Source organism: Eptesicus fuscus, chromosome 6, assembly GCF_027574615.1.
Source record: "Eptesicus fuscus isolate TK198812 chromosome 6, DD_ASM_mEF_20220401, whole genome shotgun sequence".
Lineage (NCBI taxonomy): Eukaryota > Metazoa > Chordata > Mammalia > Chiroptera > Vespertilionidae > Eptesicus > Eptesicus fuscus.
In genome coordinates this window covers 68,968,904-68,990,830 of record NC_072478.1, presented here as the reverse complement: position 1 = coordinate 68,990,830, position 21,927 = coordinate 68,968,904, and the positions used below count along the sequence as shown (strand labels likewise).

Genomic DNA, 21,927 nt, shown 5'->3' with positions numbered 1-21,927 from the left:
GATATTTCCACTCTAGAGCAGATACTCTGAGCCACTTGTTGAGTTGACTACCACACCACAGATTCTAGGACTCCAGATCTAAGTAGTTAACTAACTTGCCTTTCAAGCTTGTATTTAGTGTGCATTTCTCAGTGACTTGACATTAGTAATGACCCTGTTCATCTAACTGGGCTGCTGTTAGACTCCTTTCAAGCACATATTCATTCACCCATTCAGTAAATATTTATTGAATGCTATTTCAGCAGCAAGCTTGATGTTGGGGATAAAACAATGAACCGGACCTAAGGCAATTTTCTTAACCTCTCTAAGCAAGAGTTTCTTCATTTGCAAAATGGAGTTAATAGTAACAAATTCTAGGTTGTTGGAATTAAAATACTTGTAAACTGTTTCCCATAATTCGTGCGATTTTGTAACTGCTTGAAAACTTTAGTGTTTCTTATAATTTCTGCATAGATTTTTTAAAATAATAATTTAATATAGATAGAAATATAGTGCAAGAGATAAAAATGTATCCTGCCCAACAGAGTTTATATTCTAGTGGAGGAAACTGAAGCATTTTGGAAATTAGAAAAAGTATTCTGGAGGTGTCAGGTACTATGACATTTAGTTAATCTAAGATGCCATTGGTTGAAAGACAGGTTATTATTTTATGTACCATTACTGAAGAAAAGTGCAGCTTTAAACTATGACATGGTGCTGAGAAATACCAACTCCAGGTGACATCTTGATTCAAAAATTTTAAATATGAAAAATGTTTGTGTTTTAGAAATAGAAGAAAGTATTGTTATTTGGGTGAAAGAGAAGATGGTCTCTTCTATTTTATAAAACGAATGCTATTGAATAAAAAACCGTTTGGGTTATTGTTTTATGACTAGAATGTAAAAAAGAAGATTATATGAAAAAATGAAAAGGATTAAGTGCTCAGTTAAAAACTGACTGACTAAATGGTATCTTCTGTGAGGTATTGGAGAATCTGTGATATCAATTACTGTTGTTTTGTATGGCTGTTTCTGCACTTAATAGTCCAGAATGGGTTTCCACTTGGAGTGGTTGGGGGAAACAGTAAGGAGTTCTGAGCCAGCTTTCCTTGTAAATGAGGATTCCAGGCTTAGCAGCATTCTGAGAAGAGCTCTGGGTTTTAAAATAATGGTCAGGAAATGGGGTAGCCTCTTTTGCAGCATATTCAAATTTCAGGTAAATGCATGACACTAAGCACCTTGGAAGAAATTTTTGTAGGCATTATTTCTCTAAATGACACTTTTCAAGGAGGATTCTGAATTGTTTTAATGTGATTTTTATGGTGGTTTTAAAATTTTCATAAAATTTTATAGCTGGAAAATTTCTTAGAAGTCATCTAGTTCAAGTTTTTATTCTTCAGAAGGAACAGAAGCCCCTAAAATTTAAGAGAAATACACATAACTTCTTTGTGGCCTGGACAAGACTGGAGCTCGTTTCTTCTGATTTAGTGCCCTTTGAACATCCTCTTACTATCAGTATTTGGGTGTATTTATACCTGGATAAAAATTATCTAATTATATAAAGAACATTGCTATGCTTAACAAACTCTAACAAAAACTACTTATTAAAAATTCTAACCATTATTTTGTATATTTCTTTCAAGTTTCTAAATTCAGTGCCTGTTTTCTGGTATGCATACTAGTAGTTTTCAAATTGGTAAACTTTTAATATTAAACAAATGCTGAAGAAAACAGCAAAAGAGGAAATGGAAAGTGTATAACATTTTTTAATTTTAATAGTTTCATAACATGTAACAGAGTTCTATGAATATTTAGTGTTGTGTCTGTGCTAAGTAAGTACTGTAGCATATAAAGGTCCGACTTTTCTTCAAGGCAGGGCCTGTTGCAGCATTGATTAGGAACTAAGAATTATTTTTTTGTCGTCATAGCACAGGTAGTTTCTCTTGTTCTAAACTTTAAAAATGAAAGTTTGCTTGTGTTTTACATCACCAAGAGAATCGTCATAGGAAATGCTTGTGTTCAGAGTAGTATTTCTTCGGCTAGCCTTCTTTTAGGTCTTTTTTAGGTTTCTTCCAAGCCTGAATAATGACTACATGGGATATGAGAGAACGATCTTAAGAAACAAATTAAGATGCCCACCATTTGGAACTCTTTATGACATTTTGAAATGTATACTAAATAAACATTGAAAATTTTAAATTGAGATGTTGGTCTACTAGTATAATTTAGAAATCACATGAACAGATGATAGGGCATTTTATTTTATTAGAAGAGTTGAAAAGGAAATTAATATATCATTTTTTGTGAAGTATGGAGTATTGAAAAATAAAAATCAGTGTACTAATTACTACATAGCAGTGATATTTCTGTTAGTACAGATTTTTGGCTTTGGTGGGGGAGGGGGCATACATTCTCTACTGAAACTGTTCATTCTTTGCTACTGTAGTACAAGAGGCTCTAGCAAGTATGTGATCAAATAGAAAAACAGTCGGCTGGCCAGATTTGGTCTATGGCTATAGTTTGTTGGCCTGTTCTAAGATATAAAGTCCCTTTGGTCCATGGCATCATATGACTTTTGAATCTGATTAATTTAGAAAAATGGCTTGACCTCTTAAGGGAAAACAGAATGTTTTGGGAAAGTCTATCTTCAATTTTCTACAGCTGAACATTTTCCCCTTATTGTCATGTTGCCTATCTCTTGCAGATAATAAAGTTTTATAAAATCATTTCATTATGTTAGTGATTACACATTTGTTTTAAAACTTTTTCTGGGAGTTGATTTCCTAGGATGTCAGTTTTATGGGTTTTGTTTCCTACTGCAGCTTTGAAATTCAGCCAAGAATATTTCTCAGCCCATAAAACATTTTCACTGTGCTATTCTCTGGCTAGCTCTCAATGATCTGTGGAAATAAAGGGCAAGGCAGCATGGGTAATGGGATTCCAAAGAATTCCCTTCACCTCATCTTCCACATTATTTACAGCCACTGTTTCCTCCTACAACAAATAGCAAATTGGACAAGTATGAGTTCACCACTTTCTGTTTAGAAGTGTCCTATTGGGGGGTATCAATAATGAGTTTCTGAATACTGGTATTTTTATTAAAAATAACGAATTAAATAACTTTACTTAGGTACTACCTAATACCATCACAGAATCATAGAATTCTGAAGCTAGAAGGATTTATATAATATCTAATATAACTTCCTCATTTATACATGCCAATGATTATGAAGTCCTTAAGGGGACAGTGATAACTTTATCCTCTTATCGCAGCTTTCTAGAACGGTGTCTTCCAAAGAAGCACTACACATTCATTTTTCAAATAAGGCAGAGAACCTAGAGATTGGGTTCACCACGCTGGTTGTTCTCAGAATCTGAGTTCACCATGTTTTAGTGTTATTTAAAAAAAATTAAACACTGGACTGTCATGGGGAATTTTGTGGCTTGCATTTATGTGCATAGAAGCATCATCATCTTCATTATAAAGAAGCATTTGTAAGCTTTGGAATACATTTACCTGTCAAAAGAGCTCCGAAAAGAATTAATGAAGTACTAAGCAATGCTTTTTTTTAAAAAAAAAATTCTAGATCATAGGCCTTTGGGATATAATTAGGTTTACATGAGGTCATGTGGGTGTGGCCCTCCTGGTGGGATTAATGCCCTTTAAGAAGAAACACCAGAAAGCTTGCTTTCTATTTCTCTCTGTCATGTGAGGACACAGCAAGAAGGCAGCCATCTATAAGCCAGGAAGAGAACTCTCACCAAATCTCAACCATGCTGGCATACTGATCTTGGACTTCTAGCCTCCAAAACTATGAGAAAATGAATATCTGTTGTTTAAGCCCCTAATCTGTGTATTTTGTTAATGGCAGCCTGAGCTAACTAATACACATCCCTTCTAAAATACTGGTGTTAGTATTCTATTCGTTATTCATTTATTTTTCATCACTATATACTTCCTGGGTGATCTTTTCTTCCATCTTTCCAGGTACCATCTCTATGGCAAGACTTCAAGAGATATATTTCTACCTCAGACCACTTTCTTTTATGTCTAACTCTCAAGATGTCCCACAGGCACTTCAAACTCAACATGTTTACAGTTAAAGTTCTTTTCCCCCAGTGACTCCATGGAGACTCTGGTTTACCAGCCTTATTGATTGTGTCTCCTTAATATTTCTTATATATATCCACTTCTTTTTCTTTTTTTAAAAAAGTTATCTTTACTGTTGAAAGTATTACAGATGTCCCCTATCCACTTATTTTTAAATAAGCAAATCTTTCTTCCCAGATCTTTTATATTTGACAGTTGTGTAGCATGTCATTATTGGAGAGAAAATGAACATGGTTGATGATGGAGGAAAAGAAATTATTTGAATAGAGTTAGTTTTGGGATATGATAATTCAATAAGTAATGAATTCTGAAGTATGCATTTTATATTTTGAAACAATTTATTTTGTTAGAGAATATACAATATTTTTAAAATAATGGAGTATTTGGAGATAGGTAAACAGATTTTTAAAACTGTTTTTAAATATCAGTTCTTCAGGTGCTGGGAATGTAGCTGACCGTGTTTTGGCTCAGCTCCTTACGGAAATGGATGGCATTGAACAGTTAAAGGATGTGACCGTTTTGGCAGCTACTAACCGCCCAGATAGGATAGACAAGGTAAGAAAGAAGGCCGTGTGGGTATTGTAAATTCAAGAACTGGATCATTTGATTGTTTTTTATGTCAAATTATTCCTAGTCAGTTTTTCATTTAGAGAATACTGAAAGCTTTTAAAAAATATTTTAAAAATCGATTTCAGAGAGCAAGAGAGAGGGAGAGAGAGATAAAAACATCAATGATGAGGGAGAATCATTGATCGGCTGCCTCCTGCATGCCCCCTACTGGGGATCAAGCCCACAACTTGGGCATGTGCCGTGATTGGGAATGGAACCTCGACCTGGTTCATAGGTCAACACAATACCAGCTGGCTGAAAGCTTTTAAACTAAAGGAAATGAAGAGAACAGAGAAAAGTTTATTCTATTATTGCTTATGGTTTTCATATTAATGGAACCCCTTGAATTTCCCCTACCCCATGTTTACATCAAACTTTCAGTATATTTCCCTAAGGAATTAAAGTTCTGTGATTCTCTTGTTTATTTCATCTGATAGTTTTTGAGAAGTTTTTAACATTTCCATTCATATTAAGATAAATTTCTGGCTATTTAGTACTATACTCAAGTTATTATTAACAACTTTCTAGACGTCCTGGCCTAACCACTGATTTCATAATAATTAGAATAAAAATGACAATGGATTTTACTTCTGTAATGAATCCATTACTTGGCCTGTAGTGTTAAGTTATATAGGTGCAAAATTAACCCTTTCAAGCTATTGCTATCCCTCCCCTCCATGTCATAGTTTAATGTAGGAGCCAACTAAATTTTAAGTGACTAACATATACTAAATGTGTAATTTTTTAAACAAGGATTTAAATTGGGGGTAATAATTTACTCCTAGAGCTTGAACCAATTTCTCCTTTTTTGTTAACATGACTTTATGAGCTCCTCCCATCCTGTGCACGTGTACACAGACTTTCAGTTATAAAAATGAGGTTTAAAAAATGATCCTTTTGAAGATATAAAAGGAGCTTTTATGTGGAAAGAAAGCCTTGCTTTCGTTTACTTAGGTATTTTGTTATGTGACAAAGACCCTTTAGTTGCTACAGGTAAGAAAGCTTTAGACCTGAATAAATCATTCTTTTTCTGATGCAGTGTTTTATAAGAAGCCAGGTGAGTTCCGAGCATTTGTGGGATCTGGGTCAGTGCCCAGCCTTCTCTAATGCCTATAAAAAGGTAGGACTGTATGTGACCAAGGGTTATAGAAAGTGTTGAAAGAGCCCATAAAGATGACCTAGTCCCACCTTTTGATTTCACAAATAAAAGTGCTAAATCCAGAAAAATCATTGTTTTCCTGTTACGACTACACTGTATTTTTATGATATTTGTCTCCTGGTGACATCATGGCTCATAAGTTCTAAAATTTATTGGGTTTCCTTCTCTGTAATGCCTAATCTAATAGTGGTTTTCTTTGGTTCCTTAATATTGTATGTCCTCAGTGTTAGACACATTTCTTGAAGTAGAATGTTAAGTTCTAAATAAACTTATCTGGGTTCCTCTAAAGTTGTATGACTCAGCCTGGTTAGTGCTTGTGTTAGTTCTCTTTCTATATAACAAATCACCTCAAATTGAGCAGCTTCCCACATCACCCATGTATTAGGGCAGTGGTCGGCAAACTCATTAGTCAACAGAGCCAAATATCAACAGTACAACGATTGAAATTTCTTTTGAGAGCCAAATTGTTTAAACTTAAACTTCTTCTAACGCCACTTCTTCAAAATAGACTCGCCCAGGCCATGATATTTTGTGGAAGAGCCACACTCAAGGGGCCAAAGAGCCACATGTGGCTCGCGAGCTGCAGTTTGCCGTCCACGGTATTAGGGTATCTGTAGGTAGGTCAAAATCTGGGCATGGCATGACAGGGCTGTCTGCTCAGGGAATCACTACAGGCCAAAAACGAGGTGTTGTCTGGACTACATTCTCATCAGGAGCTGGTGGTACTCTTCTAAACGCACATGGTTTTGTGATTGAAGGTCTAGGGACTGAATTTATTTACTGGGTCAGCTGGGAGCCACTCTCAGCTCCTGGAGACCACCCATGTGTCCCCTTCCATCTTCAAAGAAAGCAGTGGGGAAAATCCATATCTTATCCCTCTCATGGTTTAAATTTTCATTGCCAGGAAAAGCCACCTCTTTTAAAGTCTCACCTGGTCAGGTTAGTCCCCATTTCTCTCACCCTCCCAAGGAAAATCTCTCTACCTCCAAGTCAACTGATTCAGGACCTTAATTATATTTGCAAAAGCCCTTCACAGTAGCACCTAGATTAGTGTTTGAATGACTGGGAGAAGGTGGGTCCACCAGGGGGTTGTGGTTGACTGTACTAGAATTCTTCCTACCACAGTGCTCTTTAGTTTCTTCCCCGCCCCTCCCCCCACTACCTAATTTCTCTTCTAGGCACTAAGAGCAAATTTTAACTCTCAGAGACCAGCTTATCCTTACCTGTCATATGACTGGTGACAAACTAGCTCCTTTGAATTGTCCTTGTTCTGTGGAATCTGCTATCTTTTCTCAGATGCGGCATTTCTCTGCCTTGCCTTGTCCAGACATATGTCTTCAAATTATACATGTGATCTCTCTTAAAATAGAAAAGGATAAAATAATCAAAATTCCTTTTTGAAAGGATACATTTTTTCATGTTCTTCATACGTGTAATACTTTGTAAATCTGTTCTTTAAGATAGTGGAATTGCTGATTTTGCTTATATTTCTCTCTGTAAGAGCTAAATTGAACACCAACTGTGTGTTTTGTAGTAAGGTGTTAAGTTATCCTAAATTTTATCTATACTTGGTACAAAAGACCTTGAGAAATTTTAAGATAAACTTAGAGATGAGGAATTATTCTTGGGCCACTCTAAGGTTTGGGGCCTTTCTTCAGGCTCATCTTAGAATAAGTCAAAACCCCCAAAGTAGATGACTTCCATTCTCTTTAGGATACTTTAGTCCGTGGATATCTTGGATCTCTTGAAGAAAATGCTTACCGGATTTTGAGCAGAACTTTTCTCAAAAGTGTGAGATTGAAGGGAAGTGGATCTTTTTTTTTTTTTACATTTTAGATTTTTTGCATTGTGTTTGTGTTTCTTACCTGCTGATAATATTTGCCCCAGGGAGCAGGTGGTGTTTCATTAGTAGCAACTCCTAAGTGACAGTCTTCAATATCACAGACTTTGAGAAATTGAAATTAAAGTTTGGGAAATATCTTACCCAAATTCTAGTCATATTTTTGATCTTTTATAAAAATGTTACCTTTAGTACCTCAGTTCTAAAAACACCTCTAACTGTCCAAAATAAATATTTTAAGAGCCATTATTTTTACACATACTGTTAACATTTCTTGATTAAATAACCTTTGCTTCAAGAGGCTTCAAAGAAAATTGCAAACATATATGTATGTGTATTTGTGTGTATGAATGTGTCTGTATGCATGTACATGTACATATAAGAATACATCATATATATATACACACACATACATACTTTGATTAGTTTTTTAAATTATCCTCACCTGAATATATGTTTATTTATTTGAGAAAGAGAAAGAGAGAAACATTGTTCGGTTGCCTCCTTTACACATCCCTACCGGGGATTGAACCTGCAACCTAGGTAAGTGCCTTGACTGGGAATGGAACCTGCAACCTTTTGGTGATGGGATGATGCTCCAACCAACCAAGCTACTCAGGCAGGGCATACTTTGATTAGTTTCTAAAAATTAGAAGTCCATGTTTTTTTAACCAGTTAATTTTGGATGAGCACATTTAACCTAGATGTTGAAAGCATATGCTAAGTAGATACAGACTTATTTTCAGGGGGAAGCTAAATATCTTTAATTAACTTTAAATTTTTGAAAAATTATAATGTTTACTTTGTAATAGATTAAAATAAATTACTGGCAGCAAAACATAAAATTGGTAAATAGGAAAAGTAGCTTTAAGTTCATCAAATGATATGATATGCTTTCAAGTGCAGCTTTGAATGTAGTTCATTGAAACATGATCTAAATGTTCTGCATCTATTCTGTACTTGTGCAAAGCAACAACTTTAAATAATTAGAGATTTTTGTAAAAATATTTTAATCCTTTTCTATTTCAGGTAGAATTTCATATTTGTGTGGAATATGACTTTTTTTCTTAACTGTACTTTTGATACTACTCAAATGATATAGGGTATGTCAAAAGTCTGCTTCCTTTCCAGATTTTTTTCCTTTGAAGAAAATTATAGAGTATTTCTGTATTATGTAATCTATACTAATAACCTAAACTAATAAAAGGGTAATATGCTAATTAGACTGGATCGACCGGACATCTTCCGGTCCTCCTTCTGGACAAAGCCACGGTGGCGGGGGCTGAAGCAGAGGTGGTTAGGGGCAATTGGGCCGGCAGGGGAGGGCAGTTAGGGGTGATCAGGCTGGCAGGGGAGGGTGGTTGGGGTCGATCATGCCAGCAGGCAGAGGCAGTTCGGGGCTATCAGACCAGCAGGCAGGGGGATTAGGGGTGATCAGGCCAGCAGGCAAAGGGGTTAGGGGCGATTAGGCAGGCAGGCAGGTGAGCGATTAGGAGCCAGAGGTCCGACTGCCGGACATCCCCCAAGGGGTCCCGGATTGGAGAGGGTGCAGGCCGGGCTGAGGAACCAACCCCCTGTCTTGCACGAATTTTGTGCACCGGGCCTCTAGTAGTACTACAAAAAAAAATATAAAAGATTCAGCACATGTGTGATTAGAACATGGTGTCCAAAATGTGCCCTGAATGTGTTAATAGAAACAAAACAGTCTTAGAGACAATTTTAAAAAACAACAACAAAAAACAATTTCCTATTAAACAAATGAATAGACATAGTTTTCACCACCTCTCTTGTCTGGAGGAAACTGTAGTAGGAATAGAACAGGCAACAGAAGAACTAAATTAAATGTCATGGGCTGATGCTGAAAGGTAGAGATTTTGTTTTTAGCCTAAAACTGGAAAGGGGGGGAAAAAGGGTCAATCTAGTGTCAAAGAAATAATACATTTAGTCCTAACTTTGGCTACATTTAATTAAGGTGTTCGGCCTTGTAAATTAGCTAGCATACTTTATAATTCTGTTGCCTGTTAACCCATAACCTCTATGTCATGATGACCTTAAGTTATTATATTAGAACAGGGAGAATTCCTGGACTGTCAGAGGAATGAAATTGATACCATCATGTGACCCATATGTTGTGCATAGTTAGTGTCTTTTTTGGACAATATTTCAGTTTCATGTAGTCTGGGGAAACTAAAGTTAGAGTTTCTTGGGAATTATGGTGATTCAGCAAAGGAAGTGAGACACAGCACAAGAATCACATTATTCTGCTTCCTGTTAGGTTGTATTTACATGTCAAACCCATTAGCTGTTCTGTGGTCTCTGGTGATATCTTAAAGTCTCTGCAGACCTCTTACCCTTTCACCCCCTCCTCCAGTTTACAGATGAGTGAAGAGAAGTTGCAGCCTCAAGTGTCCATTTTGCGTGAGAATGACAGGAATTGAAGGGCAGATGAAGATTAATGAGATTGTGTGATGTCAAGTAGACACATTGTCTTTAGATTGATGACGGTCTGGATTTCCTCAGCATCAGGAGACTTTAGAACAGCAAACAACTAAATTATTATTGATGCCCAAATAATAGTTAAGTGTCCAAACTCTAGGAGTTTATATTGTTCTATGTTAGGCTGTTACTATGTTGGCCCCTGTAGAAGAGTATAGTATCCAATCCATGACATTACATGCTTTTGTGTTGAATATTAATGAAAAATGGTCATGTCATCTTTTCTAGGTGTTAAACAGCCTCAAAATAGTTTAATTTCCTTAATATTTTTAAATTTAGACCCTTTGGTCACTTTTAGTACTTAGGCCTAGTATATAATAGGCTCTTAATGATTATTATTGTAAAAGTATGATCCCTAATTTATAAACATAGTTTTCTCAGTAAATTTGTAGAATTTTAAATATTGTGCTCTAAACTGTCTATGGAAACAGTTGCTCATTTGAGGAAAATTTTGGAAGTTATGTAGAGGTCTTGAATAATTCAGGGTTTAGAATTATTTTCAAACTTAGTATGTTGAAGTCATGGAAGTAATAAACTGGCATTAATTTTCCTTTCAGTTTTTCTGAAAGAAGAAATGTCCTTGATGAGTTCAATATGATACAATATTTTTATTTCTTAAATATTGTAAATTAAAAGTTGGTTTTATGGATATCTTTGTAACATGGAAACACTTAATTAGCATATTTAGAAATGTCAGCAAATGAGAAGCTAAATATATGTAGCTTCCAATTTTCAAATGAATTGCATTCCAAAAATTCCTTCAGAAAGACGGTTACAAATATGTTTGTGAATAATTTTTCCCTTTACCCTTCCTAGTTATAAGTTACAAGTCCTATCTAACATTGCCTTTCTCAACTAAATCAGAACTGAAAAACAAGTGTAAGTGAATATAAATTTTTTTATTTCCTGTATGTATTTAAGGAAAGGATACTTATTAATTTTTAATAGTGTTGATCAAAATGACATGGAGAGTCTTTGGAGATTAAAAGGTGAGCTGCAGTGTGGTCAGACCTGGGAGGCTGCCTCCAATGTCATCTTCCAATTTCAGTTTACTATCATTTTACAGTACTCGCCGAAGTAATTTTACTGTATCTTCTACGGCAGCAGCTGGAAGGATTGTAGCTTTGGGGAGGGGGTTTAGGAGATAGGAGGAAAGTGAATCAAAGGTTGTATGCATCTATGGGTTCTTTCTTATTTCAATGTTGATAAAATAAAGACTGTATCCCAGGGGTCAGCAAACTGATCTGCGGGCCAGATCCAGCTCACCACCTGTTTTTGTATACTCCATAATCTAAGAGTGGTTTTTACATATTTAAATGGTTGAAAAAATTCAAAAGAATAGTATTTTGTGACATGTGAAAATGATAAGAAATTCACATTTTAATCCCTTTAAAGCTCTGTTGGAATACAGCCACACTGTTTTGTTAATGCCTATGACTGCATTTACACTGCTCCAGTAGAATGGTTACAGTGGAGACTTGTGGCCTGTAAAGCCTAAATGATTCACCATTTGGACCTTTACAGAAAAAGTTTACTGACCTTGTAAGCTTTTAGAAGTTTAGTAAAGTCTCTAATGTGTGTTGTTTGTACATGAGCTACAACATTTCTAAAGATTGTTTAAATATATTTATTGCATAAGTTTTCTGAAGATAAATTATATGAGTCAATAATATAATGCTCAGCCAAAAATACACCCACATTAGTAGGAAGACTGCATTAATTTATTGTCCTTTTGAGTATGTTTCATCTCTTCTTGAAAGTTCTTTTAATATTTGATAATTGAAAATACATTTTCTAGGACTAAATAATTATCCTTTCCAACTGAATGGCTCACCAAGGTCTATAAATCTAGAAATGCAGTTTATTATATGAATAATATAAATATTCATGGCACCCGAATCTTAAAGTTACATTGGTTTTTGTTTTATGTAATTGTAGGTCGAATGCCCCTTTTAGTATGTGTCATCATTGAGATTTTCAGGCTTAGATATTTAAATTTTAAGAAGTTAAAATTTTGTATTTAAATATTTGTTTGGTAAATAATATTTGATGGTGTCAATATGCATATACATTTAGTCTTCTGTTAGAGAAAGAACAATAACAAAATATAAGGCGTATTGCCTTTGGTAACCAAGTTCTGAAACTACTTTTTTTCAAGACTGGAGAGAACTTGAAAGGCTCGATAGTCTAGTTACCCTTCTGATGCCTTGACCCCATTATACAGTTCCTACCCATCATTTCTCCATCCTTTGCTTATTTACCCACACTGATGGGGAACCTATCAACCATGAAATAGATTACTTCTTCTGTCTCTCAGACTATTAGGAGGTTCTTTATTCTATTGAAGCAGTGACGGTTTGTCTCCCTTCAGCTTCTATACAACAGCCTGATTTTATTCCAAGATACTATAAAAAACAGTTTTTAATCCCTCTCTATATGGTTCTTCCTTATTTTTAAAAACTGTTTATGTGACTTATCTTTTTTTTTTTTTTTAATATATTTTATTGATTTTTTACAGAGAGGAAGGGAGAAGGATAGAGAGTTAGAAACGTCGATGAGAGAGAAACATCGACCAGCTGCCTCTTGCACATCCCCCACTGGGGATGTGCCCGCAACCAATGTACATGCCCTTGACCGGATTCGAACCTGGGACCTTTCATTCCACAGACCGACGCTCTATCCACTGAGCCAAACCGGTTTTGGCGTGACTTATCTTTACATTCTACCTTTCCCACCAGTTTTTTCTTGTTTAGGCCTGATGTCATATTTAACTCCATGTGATACTCTTATTCCATTATTAGCATTCTTAGTCTTTTTTTTTTCCCTGAAATATTGTCCGTTTGTTTGTTTCTCTCTGAAATTGTGGCATCCACAAATGTATTCCATGATAGGTTATGGTCTGACTAGCAAAGAGCTTAGTGAGGCACATCATGCCTTTAATCTCAATGCTGTGCTTCTGCTAATGCATTGCAGGACTGTGTTAGTTTATTTGCCAGCTGCCTCACACTATAGGCTGCTATTGAATTCAAAGTCACCAAGAACAAAACAGAAACATAACTAAGAAGTCAAAATCTTTCCTCAGTTTTTTGCTAAGCAATAACTTCCCTGCCTTGGGCTTGTGCTATTAATTTAAGTCTTAGAAGTTGAACCACGTCAATCACATCTAGAGGTTTTCCTTCAAGTTTAGAACCTCCTAGCTTCTCCTACTTTCATATGCTTCCCAAATATTTATTTTCCTTTAGTTCAGTTGGTTTCCCAATAGCATTCATGGCAGCAGCTGCAAGGGCAGGCCTTGGGAATAGAAGAATTAATTCTTTTTAAAAATATATATTTTATTGATTTTTTTACAGAGAGGAAGGGAGTGGGATAGAGAGTTAGAGACATCTATGAGAGAGAAACACCGATCAGTTGCCTCCTGCACACCTTCTACTAAGGATGATCCCGCAACCAAGGTACATGCCCTTGACTGGAATCAAATCTGGGACTTCTCAGTCCACAGGCTGATGCTCTATCCACTGAGCCAAACCAGTTAGGCAAGAATTAATTCTTATGAAATTCATTTTATTAGACTTGATAGATCTTTCTAATTTGTCAACTGTGGGATCCTGTTTCTGCCATTTCCTATGTGTCTCTTATATGCATTGATAGCAGAGGCATTATGTAATTTAAAAACTAATGAGGATTTGAGTAGCTTTCTGACTTTTGAAAAAAAAATAGTTTAGCAAATATAGTCTAGGACCCCAAATTGAGGTGAGCTTCATGGAACATATAATTGGCACAGAGATAGGGATGTTTTTGAAGAGTTACCAAAGAGAGCCCTGAAGAGAAATGGGTGATTAAGATTGTTTTTGGAGGAAGACCAGTTGAAAGTGGAATTTACCTTAAGAATACATATTTGGGTAAAGAAATGCTTTCTATTTTCTCCGATGGAAGTAGACAAGATATTCCATTCCATGAAATTTAGATAAACTTCTTAACTCTAAGGCTTTTTATACTATTATAGTGTATTCAACATTATTCTGGTTTAAATTTTATAGGTATTTAAAACATTTTCTTTTAGCTTTAAAATGGGGCTGAAATATGTAGTTAATTTCCTCATCATTTGCCTCCACTTTTTTTATTTATAGCTGCAACTTCATGAATTTGTGATACTAGAAGTATTACATTGTATGAGGAGTTGTGTAATTTTTATCTTTGAACATTGTGTTTTGGGCAAAACCATTTGCATACCTTAGCATTCAGCTGGGTTTTCAGAGTGTGCATAGCATTGGAGAGGGGTTTTTGCATGATGTAAGCAGCATAATTGGGGAAATGAGTCTGGAGGACAGTGAGATTGGCACATGGGACAGATGGTAAAATGATAATGACTGGAATGTTACTTGCAAAATGTGATAGAAAGGCCTGATATTGACAGTGAGAAACTGGCAAGGGAGGAAATGAGACAGAGAGATAGATGCAGGGTAGTGGTTCTGATCCTAGCTCTCTTTTAACACTGTGTTCTTTGAAGTTATTTAGCCTCTCTGTGCCTCGGTTTCTGTACCTGTTAAAAATATAGTAGGTAATCCCTAATATATCATTTACATACTATCCTACCTTATAATAGAGAAACATGCAAATTGACCGCACCTCCGCTACACCCACAGCCAATCAGAGCAAACAAGATGGTGGTTAATTTGCATATGCGGGCGCTGAGCGGTCCAGGAAACATCCTCCGGACCCGGGCCGCTCCTAGCCTGTAGGCCCGTGCTTAGGTCCTGAGCGGCAGCGGTCCCAGAACACCCCCTGGCCATTCAGAGCCTATGGGTGTAGGCGCCAAGCAATCTGGCGGGCAGGAACATCCCCGCATCGCTATAGCAGGGATGTTCCGCCCCGCCCCCAGTGGCTTGCAAAAGCTCCTGCACAAAGCGGCGGTTTGGGGCCATGCCCCCAGCCAGGCGCCCAGGACCGGGGGCTGCTGCTGGCCTCCTGGGTGTGCCGAGACCCTGGCCACCACTGCTGCGTACTGCCCGGGGTCCCTGCAAGCCTCGAGCCTGAGGCCCATGGTCAGGCTGGCTGCTGGCCTTAGGGCGTTTGGAGACGGGGATGTTCCCGTCCCACCCCAGAGGCTTTCCAAGCTCCAGCACCAAGTGGCAGATTGTGTCCATGCCCCCAGCCTTGCGCCCTCCACAAGGGGAATGGCTGCTGGCCTCTGGGGTGTGCGGAGACCCCAGCAGCCACCACCGGGTGGCAGGGACACGCCCCTAGCCCAGTGGACACAACCCAGGGGCTGCATGAGCTGCAGAGGATACACCTTTTTTAAAAAATTTTTTATTGATTTATTTTTTTCACAGAGAAGAGGGGAGAGGGATAGACAGTCGGAAATATCAATGAGAGAGAAACATCCATTAGCTGCCTCCTGCACACTCCCCACTGGGGATATGCCTCCAACCAAGGTACATGCCCTTAACAGGAATCAAACCTGGGACCCTTCAGTCTGCAGGCCCACGGTCTATCCACTGAGCCAAACCATTTTGAGAGTAAATACCTTTTCTGACAACTCAATGGCTAAGCTCCCTGTAGGCCACCAATTGCAGTGTTCTTGGTAATTTGGGTTATAAGAATCCAAGAAGGTAATCTAGGGTTTTTCCACCACACTCTTGAAGGAAAAAAATGAAGGTCCCTTGAGGGGTCCCAGATTGGAGAGACTGCAGGCTGGGCTGAGGGACAACACCCCCCGCTACCCCCCTCCCCTCCGTGCACAAATTTCGTGTACCGGGCCTCTAGTAATCTTCTTTAAAAAAGTTTTTATTGATTACAGAGAGAGGAAGGGAAAGGGAGAGATAGAAATATCAACGATGAGAGAGAATCATTAATTAGCTGCCTTCTGCACACCCCTTACTGGGGATTGAGCCTGAAATCTGGACCTATGCCCTGACTGGAATCAAACTGTGACCTCTTGGTTCACGGGTTGATGCTCAACCAACTGAGCCACATTGGCCATGCCAATCCCCCCCCCCCCCCTTTTTTTTTGTGTGGCAGAGACACATAATAGAAGCTCTAAATGCTGTATAAAATGATGCAATTTACTAAACATTTCTGAGTTTTGTTTTGTTTTAAGCTTTTTTAGGTATCACCTTTTCAAACTTTCTTGTTACGTGAAAAGTTTCTTTCCTCAAACAGGTTATAAAGCAAGCATATATTATCCAGGTGTGCAAAAATTACTTTTTAATCACTTGATTGTCAGAAAAGGGTGGGGGAAGCCATAAATCAGCCTTAAGGCTATTGTTGTGTAATAAAAACCTTGGTTGACAGTTGAAGAACACTTAAATTTTTCACTGAAAATTTATTACTCTTTGAAAAAGGAAAACTTGTTGAGCTGCATATTTTCCCCTTTCACAGATGTCTGATCAGCCTATAATATTTTGGTCTCTATAATATGCTGTTTTAATAAACCTCAGTGAATGTGAAAATAATTTTGAGTTAGGACAAAAATGTCTAGCTATATGATGATTTGAAGGTAATTCCCTTCAAAAATTTTTTAAAATTCCGTTTTACATTTGAAAAGCTTCTTACCTTATATTGTTAATGCTCCTAGATTCCTGTACTTGGGAACTAATGCTTAGTGTAGCCAAGAACTAAATCTGAAGGCATGTATTGAATATGTTAAAGTCATTAGTAGAATGAGTAATTTGATTATTTTTAAAGTGCATAGAGATAAAGAGTATTAATAATGTGCTATTATTATGCCTGGCATTTTATTCTGTGTGTGTGTGTGTGTGTGTGTGTGTGTGTGTGTGTGTGTGTGTGTGTGTGTTTTGAAGGGGTGTGTTTAAAGTATGCATCAGAGTAGATTTGGAAAAATGAATCTTGGGTCTCATACTCTCCAGCCTCTAACATCTGTGTTCTTTACTTGACAATAAATTTGATGTTGCAGTTACTCTCTTTTGACACAAGATGGAGATGTTCACCTGAAATGTTGCCTGAGTGCAGGCCCTACTGCTTTCAGATGCTTCTACTCCAACCAAAGGATGAGCAGCTTAAGGAAATGAGGGGAATTGGCTTTGCTTTTCAAAATAATAGGGGTGTGTGGGTGTGTGTGTGTGTGTGTGTGTGTGTGTGTGTGTGTCCTGTTGTATAATTTATTAAAAAATAATAATTTAAATTTAAGTGTAGATTATGTAAGTTTAGGTAGGGAAGAAGTGGGAACATTGGGAAAATGGCAAGTTGAACAGTGGGAACATTGGAAAAGGACAGTCATTAGGTAGGTACATACTATGTACCAAGCATTTTTGGGCTATTCACACATGATAGCCAACTGATTCTAGTCTAATGTAAGCACTTTATATATATTTTACACAATGCCAATGCATTCCTTAGCTCGGTAACTACAATATTAGTAGTGCTGTGTGTGTTCTTGTTCGTAAAAACTATGGTATACAGCAGCCAGTGTGTAGTAGTTTTTTTCACAGTTTATCAATCTCCACTTTAAAAAAAAAATAGAAAGGGAGAAGGGAAAAGAAAAAAGGAGAGAAGAGGGAAGGAGAAGTGGAGTTTTTGTGTCATTATTATAACTGTGTTTTGTTTATTTGAGTTGATTAGAATTGAAAAAGTAAGTATTAGCAAGTAGATGGTAAATATACGTTCCTTTATACTTCTAGGAAAATTGAATCGAAGACTTAAGGCAATTAGATAAACTAAGCGGAGATTGGAAAACTCCTGTTTTCTGTCTTTTTATGTAAATAGTGTTTTATTGGAATACAGCCACATCCATTGCTGTTTAAACTGTTGGGCTGATAAGATGAAAGTATTTATTATCTGGCCTTTCAAGAAAAAGTTTACTGACCCCAGAACTAAATTTTTGGACCACTGTTCATATGAACTGTTTGTTTATTGGCTTGGATTGAGTCATTCACCAAATATTTGTTGAACACTTGTTATGTGCCAGCAATGACATAGGTGACAAAGAGGCAAAAACAAACCTTTCCTACAAAAATGTTTGACATTTTTTATAACTATTATAACACAGTTTGCAAAAAAACTAAAAGGAATGATAAGAGTTAGGAAATATTCATAGACAGATCTCATTAGTCTGAAGCAGTTATAATTCTGCACCTCTTGGAAACACCATATCAGTTTTCTGACACATAGATACTTCAACTCTTTTTCCTGATTCCCTTTTATATGCTATTCAGGGTTTTTCTATAGTATTTATTACCATACAGACCACTTATTTACAGTGTTTATTATTGTTCATCTCCTCTTGCTCCAGTGTAAACTCCAGAAGAGCAAAGATTTTTGTTTCCCTAATGTATCCAAGTGCTGGAACACAGATTAAGCAGTTAGTAGGAAAGAGACTTGCCTTACATATTCTTCTGATTAGCTGCATTAATGCATTTGGAAAGCCTCAGCTTTTCATGTCAACCGTAATTTGCTTATTCAAAATGAGAATAATTTGCTGAGCTAAATTATGTATATATATCTTTTCAGTTTATTTTATATGTTCTTCACTGAGAATGCTAGTATTTCCTATATGTTTAACCTCCTCACTTTATCACCAGTTATATACTGTTCACATAGCTTTTTCTTGAGAGTGATAAATGTTTAGTAAAGGTAGTTTGGGTAGTTGAGTTATATATTTGCTGAATAGAAAAATGCACTCTAAGATTAAAGCTTATGTTAACTATTCTGATGGCCTTGAAGTAAATGTGGTTGCGTGTTTAATCAGCATTAAAACAATTAAGAATGATTCCTTATAAAACTTCTCTTCCTTCGGTTCCAGTTGTGAGTATGTTTTGGTGATAGTTAATTGCACTGCCTACATAGTTTGCAAAATTAGTAAGGAAAACAGTAATCTGCAGCCAAGTTTCCATGAGTTGATATTTCACATTCACGTTTGTGACCTAAACCTGTATTCCTTCAGACAGTGAGAGAAGCCAAATGTTCTCATAAGCAGCAAGGATTTTCTTCATGGAAAACAAAGAAGCAAAAATGTAGTCTAACCAGTGGTCGGCAAACCGCGGCTTGCGAACCACATGTGGCTCTTTGGCCCCTTGAGTGTGGCTCTTCCACAAAATACCACAGCCTGGGCGAGTCTATTTTGAAGAAGTGGCATTAGAAGAAGTTTAAGTTTAAAAAATTTGGCTCTCAAAAAATTTCAATTGTTGTACTGTTGATATTTGGCTCTGTTGACTAATGAGTTTGCTGACCACTGGTCTAAACAAAAGTATAAAGTGTATATGGAATGGTATTATAGGCAGATCTACCTATATGAATAAAATAAAGATTATGTGCTTTTATGCATTTCATTGCAGGAGTTTTTCTTGGGTATGATATTTGAAGTGGAAATTAAATAATATACAAAGTTAAATACATGAAAGGAATCAGAAAAACCCAGAAATATTACTCTAAGGTAATAAGAGTTATTACCACTTGTAATTAAGCAGGCACACATCATTTGCAATTTTAGCAACCCTGCAAAGTAGTATTTCTGTTTACATTTTGGAGATGAGAAAATTGATGTTCAGAGAGCATAAATAGCTTGCAATGGTTTGAAAGTTAAGTGATGTGAAAGGCAGTATTGTAAGATAGGACTACTGTCTCTCTAAATACTGTATTCTTTATCCTTCAGCACTTCAGTTTCTCATGTGTGGTCATGATGTGCTAACAAATGACTACACCCTCTACTTGATTTTAAAATCTTACATTTTATAGCATTCACACCATATAGTTTTTTAAATTTTAAATTTTTAATGTAGTGTGCTTCTAAAAAACTTGAAGAGAGTGCTTTCCAAAAGAAGTTGTGCATGGAAGGATGAAACCTCCTTGCTGTCATTTTAAAATTAAAGCCATTGCCTTTTAATTTTAAGCTGACATGGATTCTTTCATTTTACCTTTCTCATCCCCATATTTATTAGGCCTTATATAGCCACTTATAAACATACACATAATCATCAACAAGATTTGTAAAGTTTGTTTAAAATATTTGGTATTTCAAAAGTTTTCAAGTGAAAGTATTGTGCATAAAGGTATTACCCAAAAAGGACATCTTTATTATGTGAAATGACTCTATAGGGACTGAGTTGTTATATGGAACTTTTTATCACTGTAATTTATTTTCTTCATGTTACTAATCAGGATTAGCATGCCATGTTATCCAGGAAACAAATAGCTTTATTCTGCAGCCCTTCACATACATTTCACTTCTAGTTTTTCTACATTCAGATGTTTACTTGTCCAAGAATGAATACTTTGTCCCATTTAATGAGTTTTCTGTTTTTAGAGCCATGAGAAATAATGTATTATCTTTACTGTGATTTGAGAGTATATGACCTATGAATCCTTGTATTCTGATTAGCATAGAGGTTGGCATCTGGTTAGCATAGATACCTAAATTTGGGGATAGCTCTCAGATTTTACATTTAATAGGACAATGAAAATGACTAATTAAACTTTTAATTTGATGAAAGACTGAGAAACCACAGGACAGTGAAGGAGTTAGCATTCCTGAAAAGATATATTCAGTTCTTGTGGTGGCATATGAAAAAGAGAACTAGTCTTGAAAAATCAGGAAATTTAAGTTTTAGTATTCTATTTTATTCTGTAACTTTCAAATGACTCCCTATTAAGGCTGCTTCCCATTTCTACCTCTTATTTATCACAAATTTAATTTTCCCCCTTTTATAGTATATCATAAAGCCAGGAAAGAGTGAAAGGTCAATTATAATAATGAAGCGAAGGTGATTTGTTCATACTTAATCATTATATAAATGTTAGTCCTTATAATAATTACAATAATAATTATTATAATAGGATCTTATAAATACTATTCATTAATATCAAAGATTGCCTTAAATTAATATCTGTCGAATGACTGACCTGGTGAGTGAATTCAGAGTTCTGGACTCCAACATTATGGAGAACTTCCCATTGAATGAAAGGTCCTTCTCCTTGGTTTTAGAACATTAAATTATAAGATAGCTTAATATTGGTGTATAGTTAGTTTTTTATAATTGTCAAAAAGAAATTATAGAATCCTCCTAAAAAAGGAGATAAAAACAAAAAAATGATGAGCTAAATTATTAATTTTTATTGGTTTTCTGTGTTCCTCAAATCATTGAGATTAAAATCCAGGAAGGGGTGCAGTCCTCTTGTGAGTTTTATGTTAGAATCTGTCACTTTGGTGTTCTCCATATCAGACAGTAATATTGCTCAAGATCATCCTTGATTCAAAGACGTGACTTTTTATAGTCCACATTTGTTTATGTATCATTTAAATCTTACAAAACTTAATTACTTGCATCATTAAAATTTCAGTTTCTCTTCCATCAGAGAGAATAGTGATATGGAATAATTTTTCCTGAATGGTTGGCTAGCAGCACAAAATGTAGAGGATAGAACATTAAACACACAATAATGAGTTTAAAAATAATTCTTCTTTATCTGATTCCTAAGCATTAACACCTTTGCTCTGTTACCAGTGTTTTAAAGATTCTTCCAAAAGTGTCCCCAGGTCATGGAAACTCTAGGTTTTCCCTATGTGCTACTTGATATTTACACTTAGCAGTATGAATTTGCCATTTACTTCTGATGAAGTTGATATCTGTAATGTACCTTTAGATTCATTTCTTGGAGTTAAAGGATAAATTGAATGCTAGATTTTAAAAGGCTAGTACATAGATGGTCTTTGGAAGTCAAATCTGGTTTGGAATTAATCTACTGTAATTTAATTACTAGATGTTGGTGGGGCATCATTCAC

General features: G+C 36.1%; 1 protein-coding gene across 1 annotated transcript in view; it reads left to right on the top strand.

The window, feature by feature from the left end:
• The window catches only part of SPRY1 (sprouty RTK signaling antagonist 1), a 292,900-nt gene that overhangs the window by 79,756 nt on the left and 191,217 nt on the right, over positions 1–21,927 (top strand). The window contains exon 14 of the mRNA XM_008143312.3: positions 4,518–4,644. Within this exon, the coding sequence (XP_008141534.1) occupies positions 4,518–4,644 (127 nt within the window). The remainder of the gene's footprint in view (positions 1–4,517; positions 4,645–21,927) is intronic.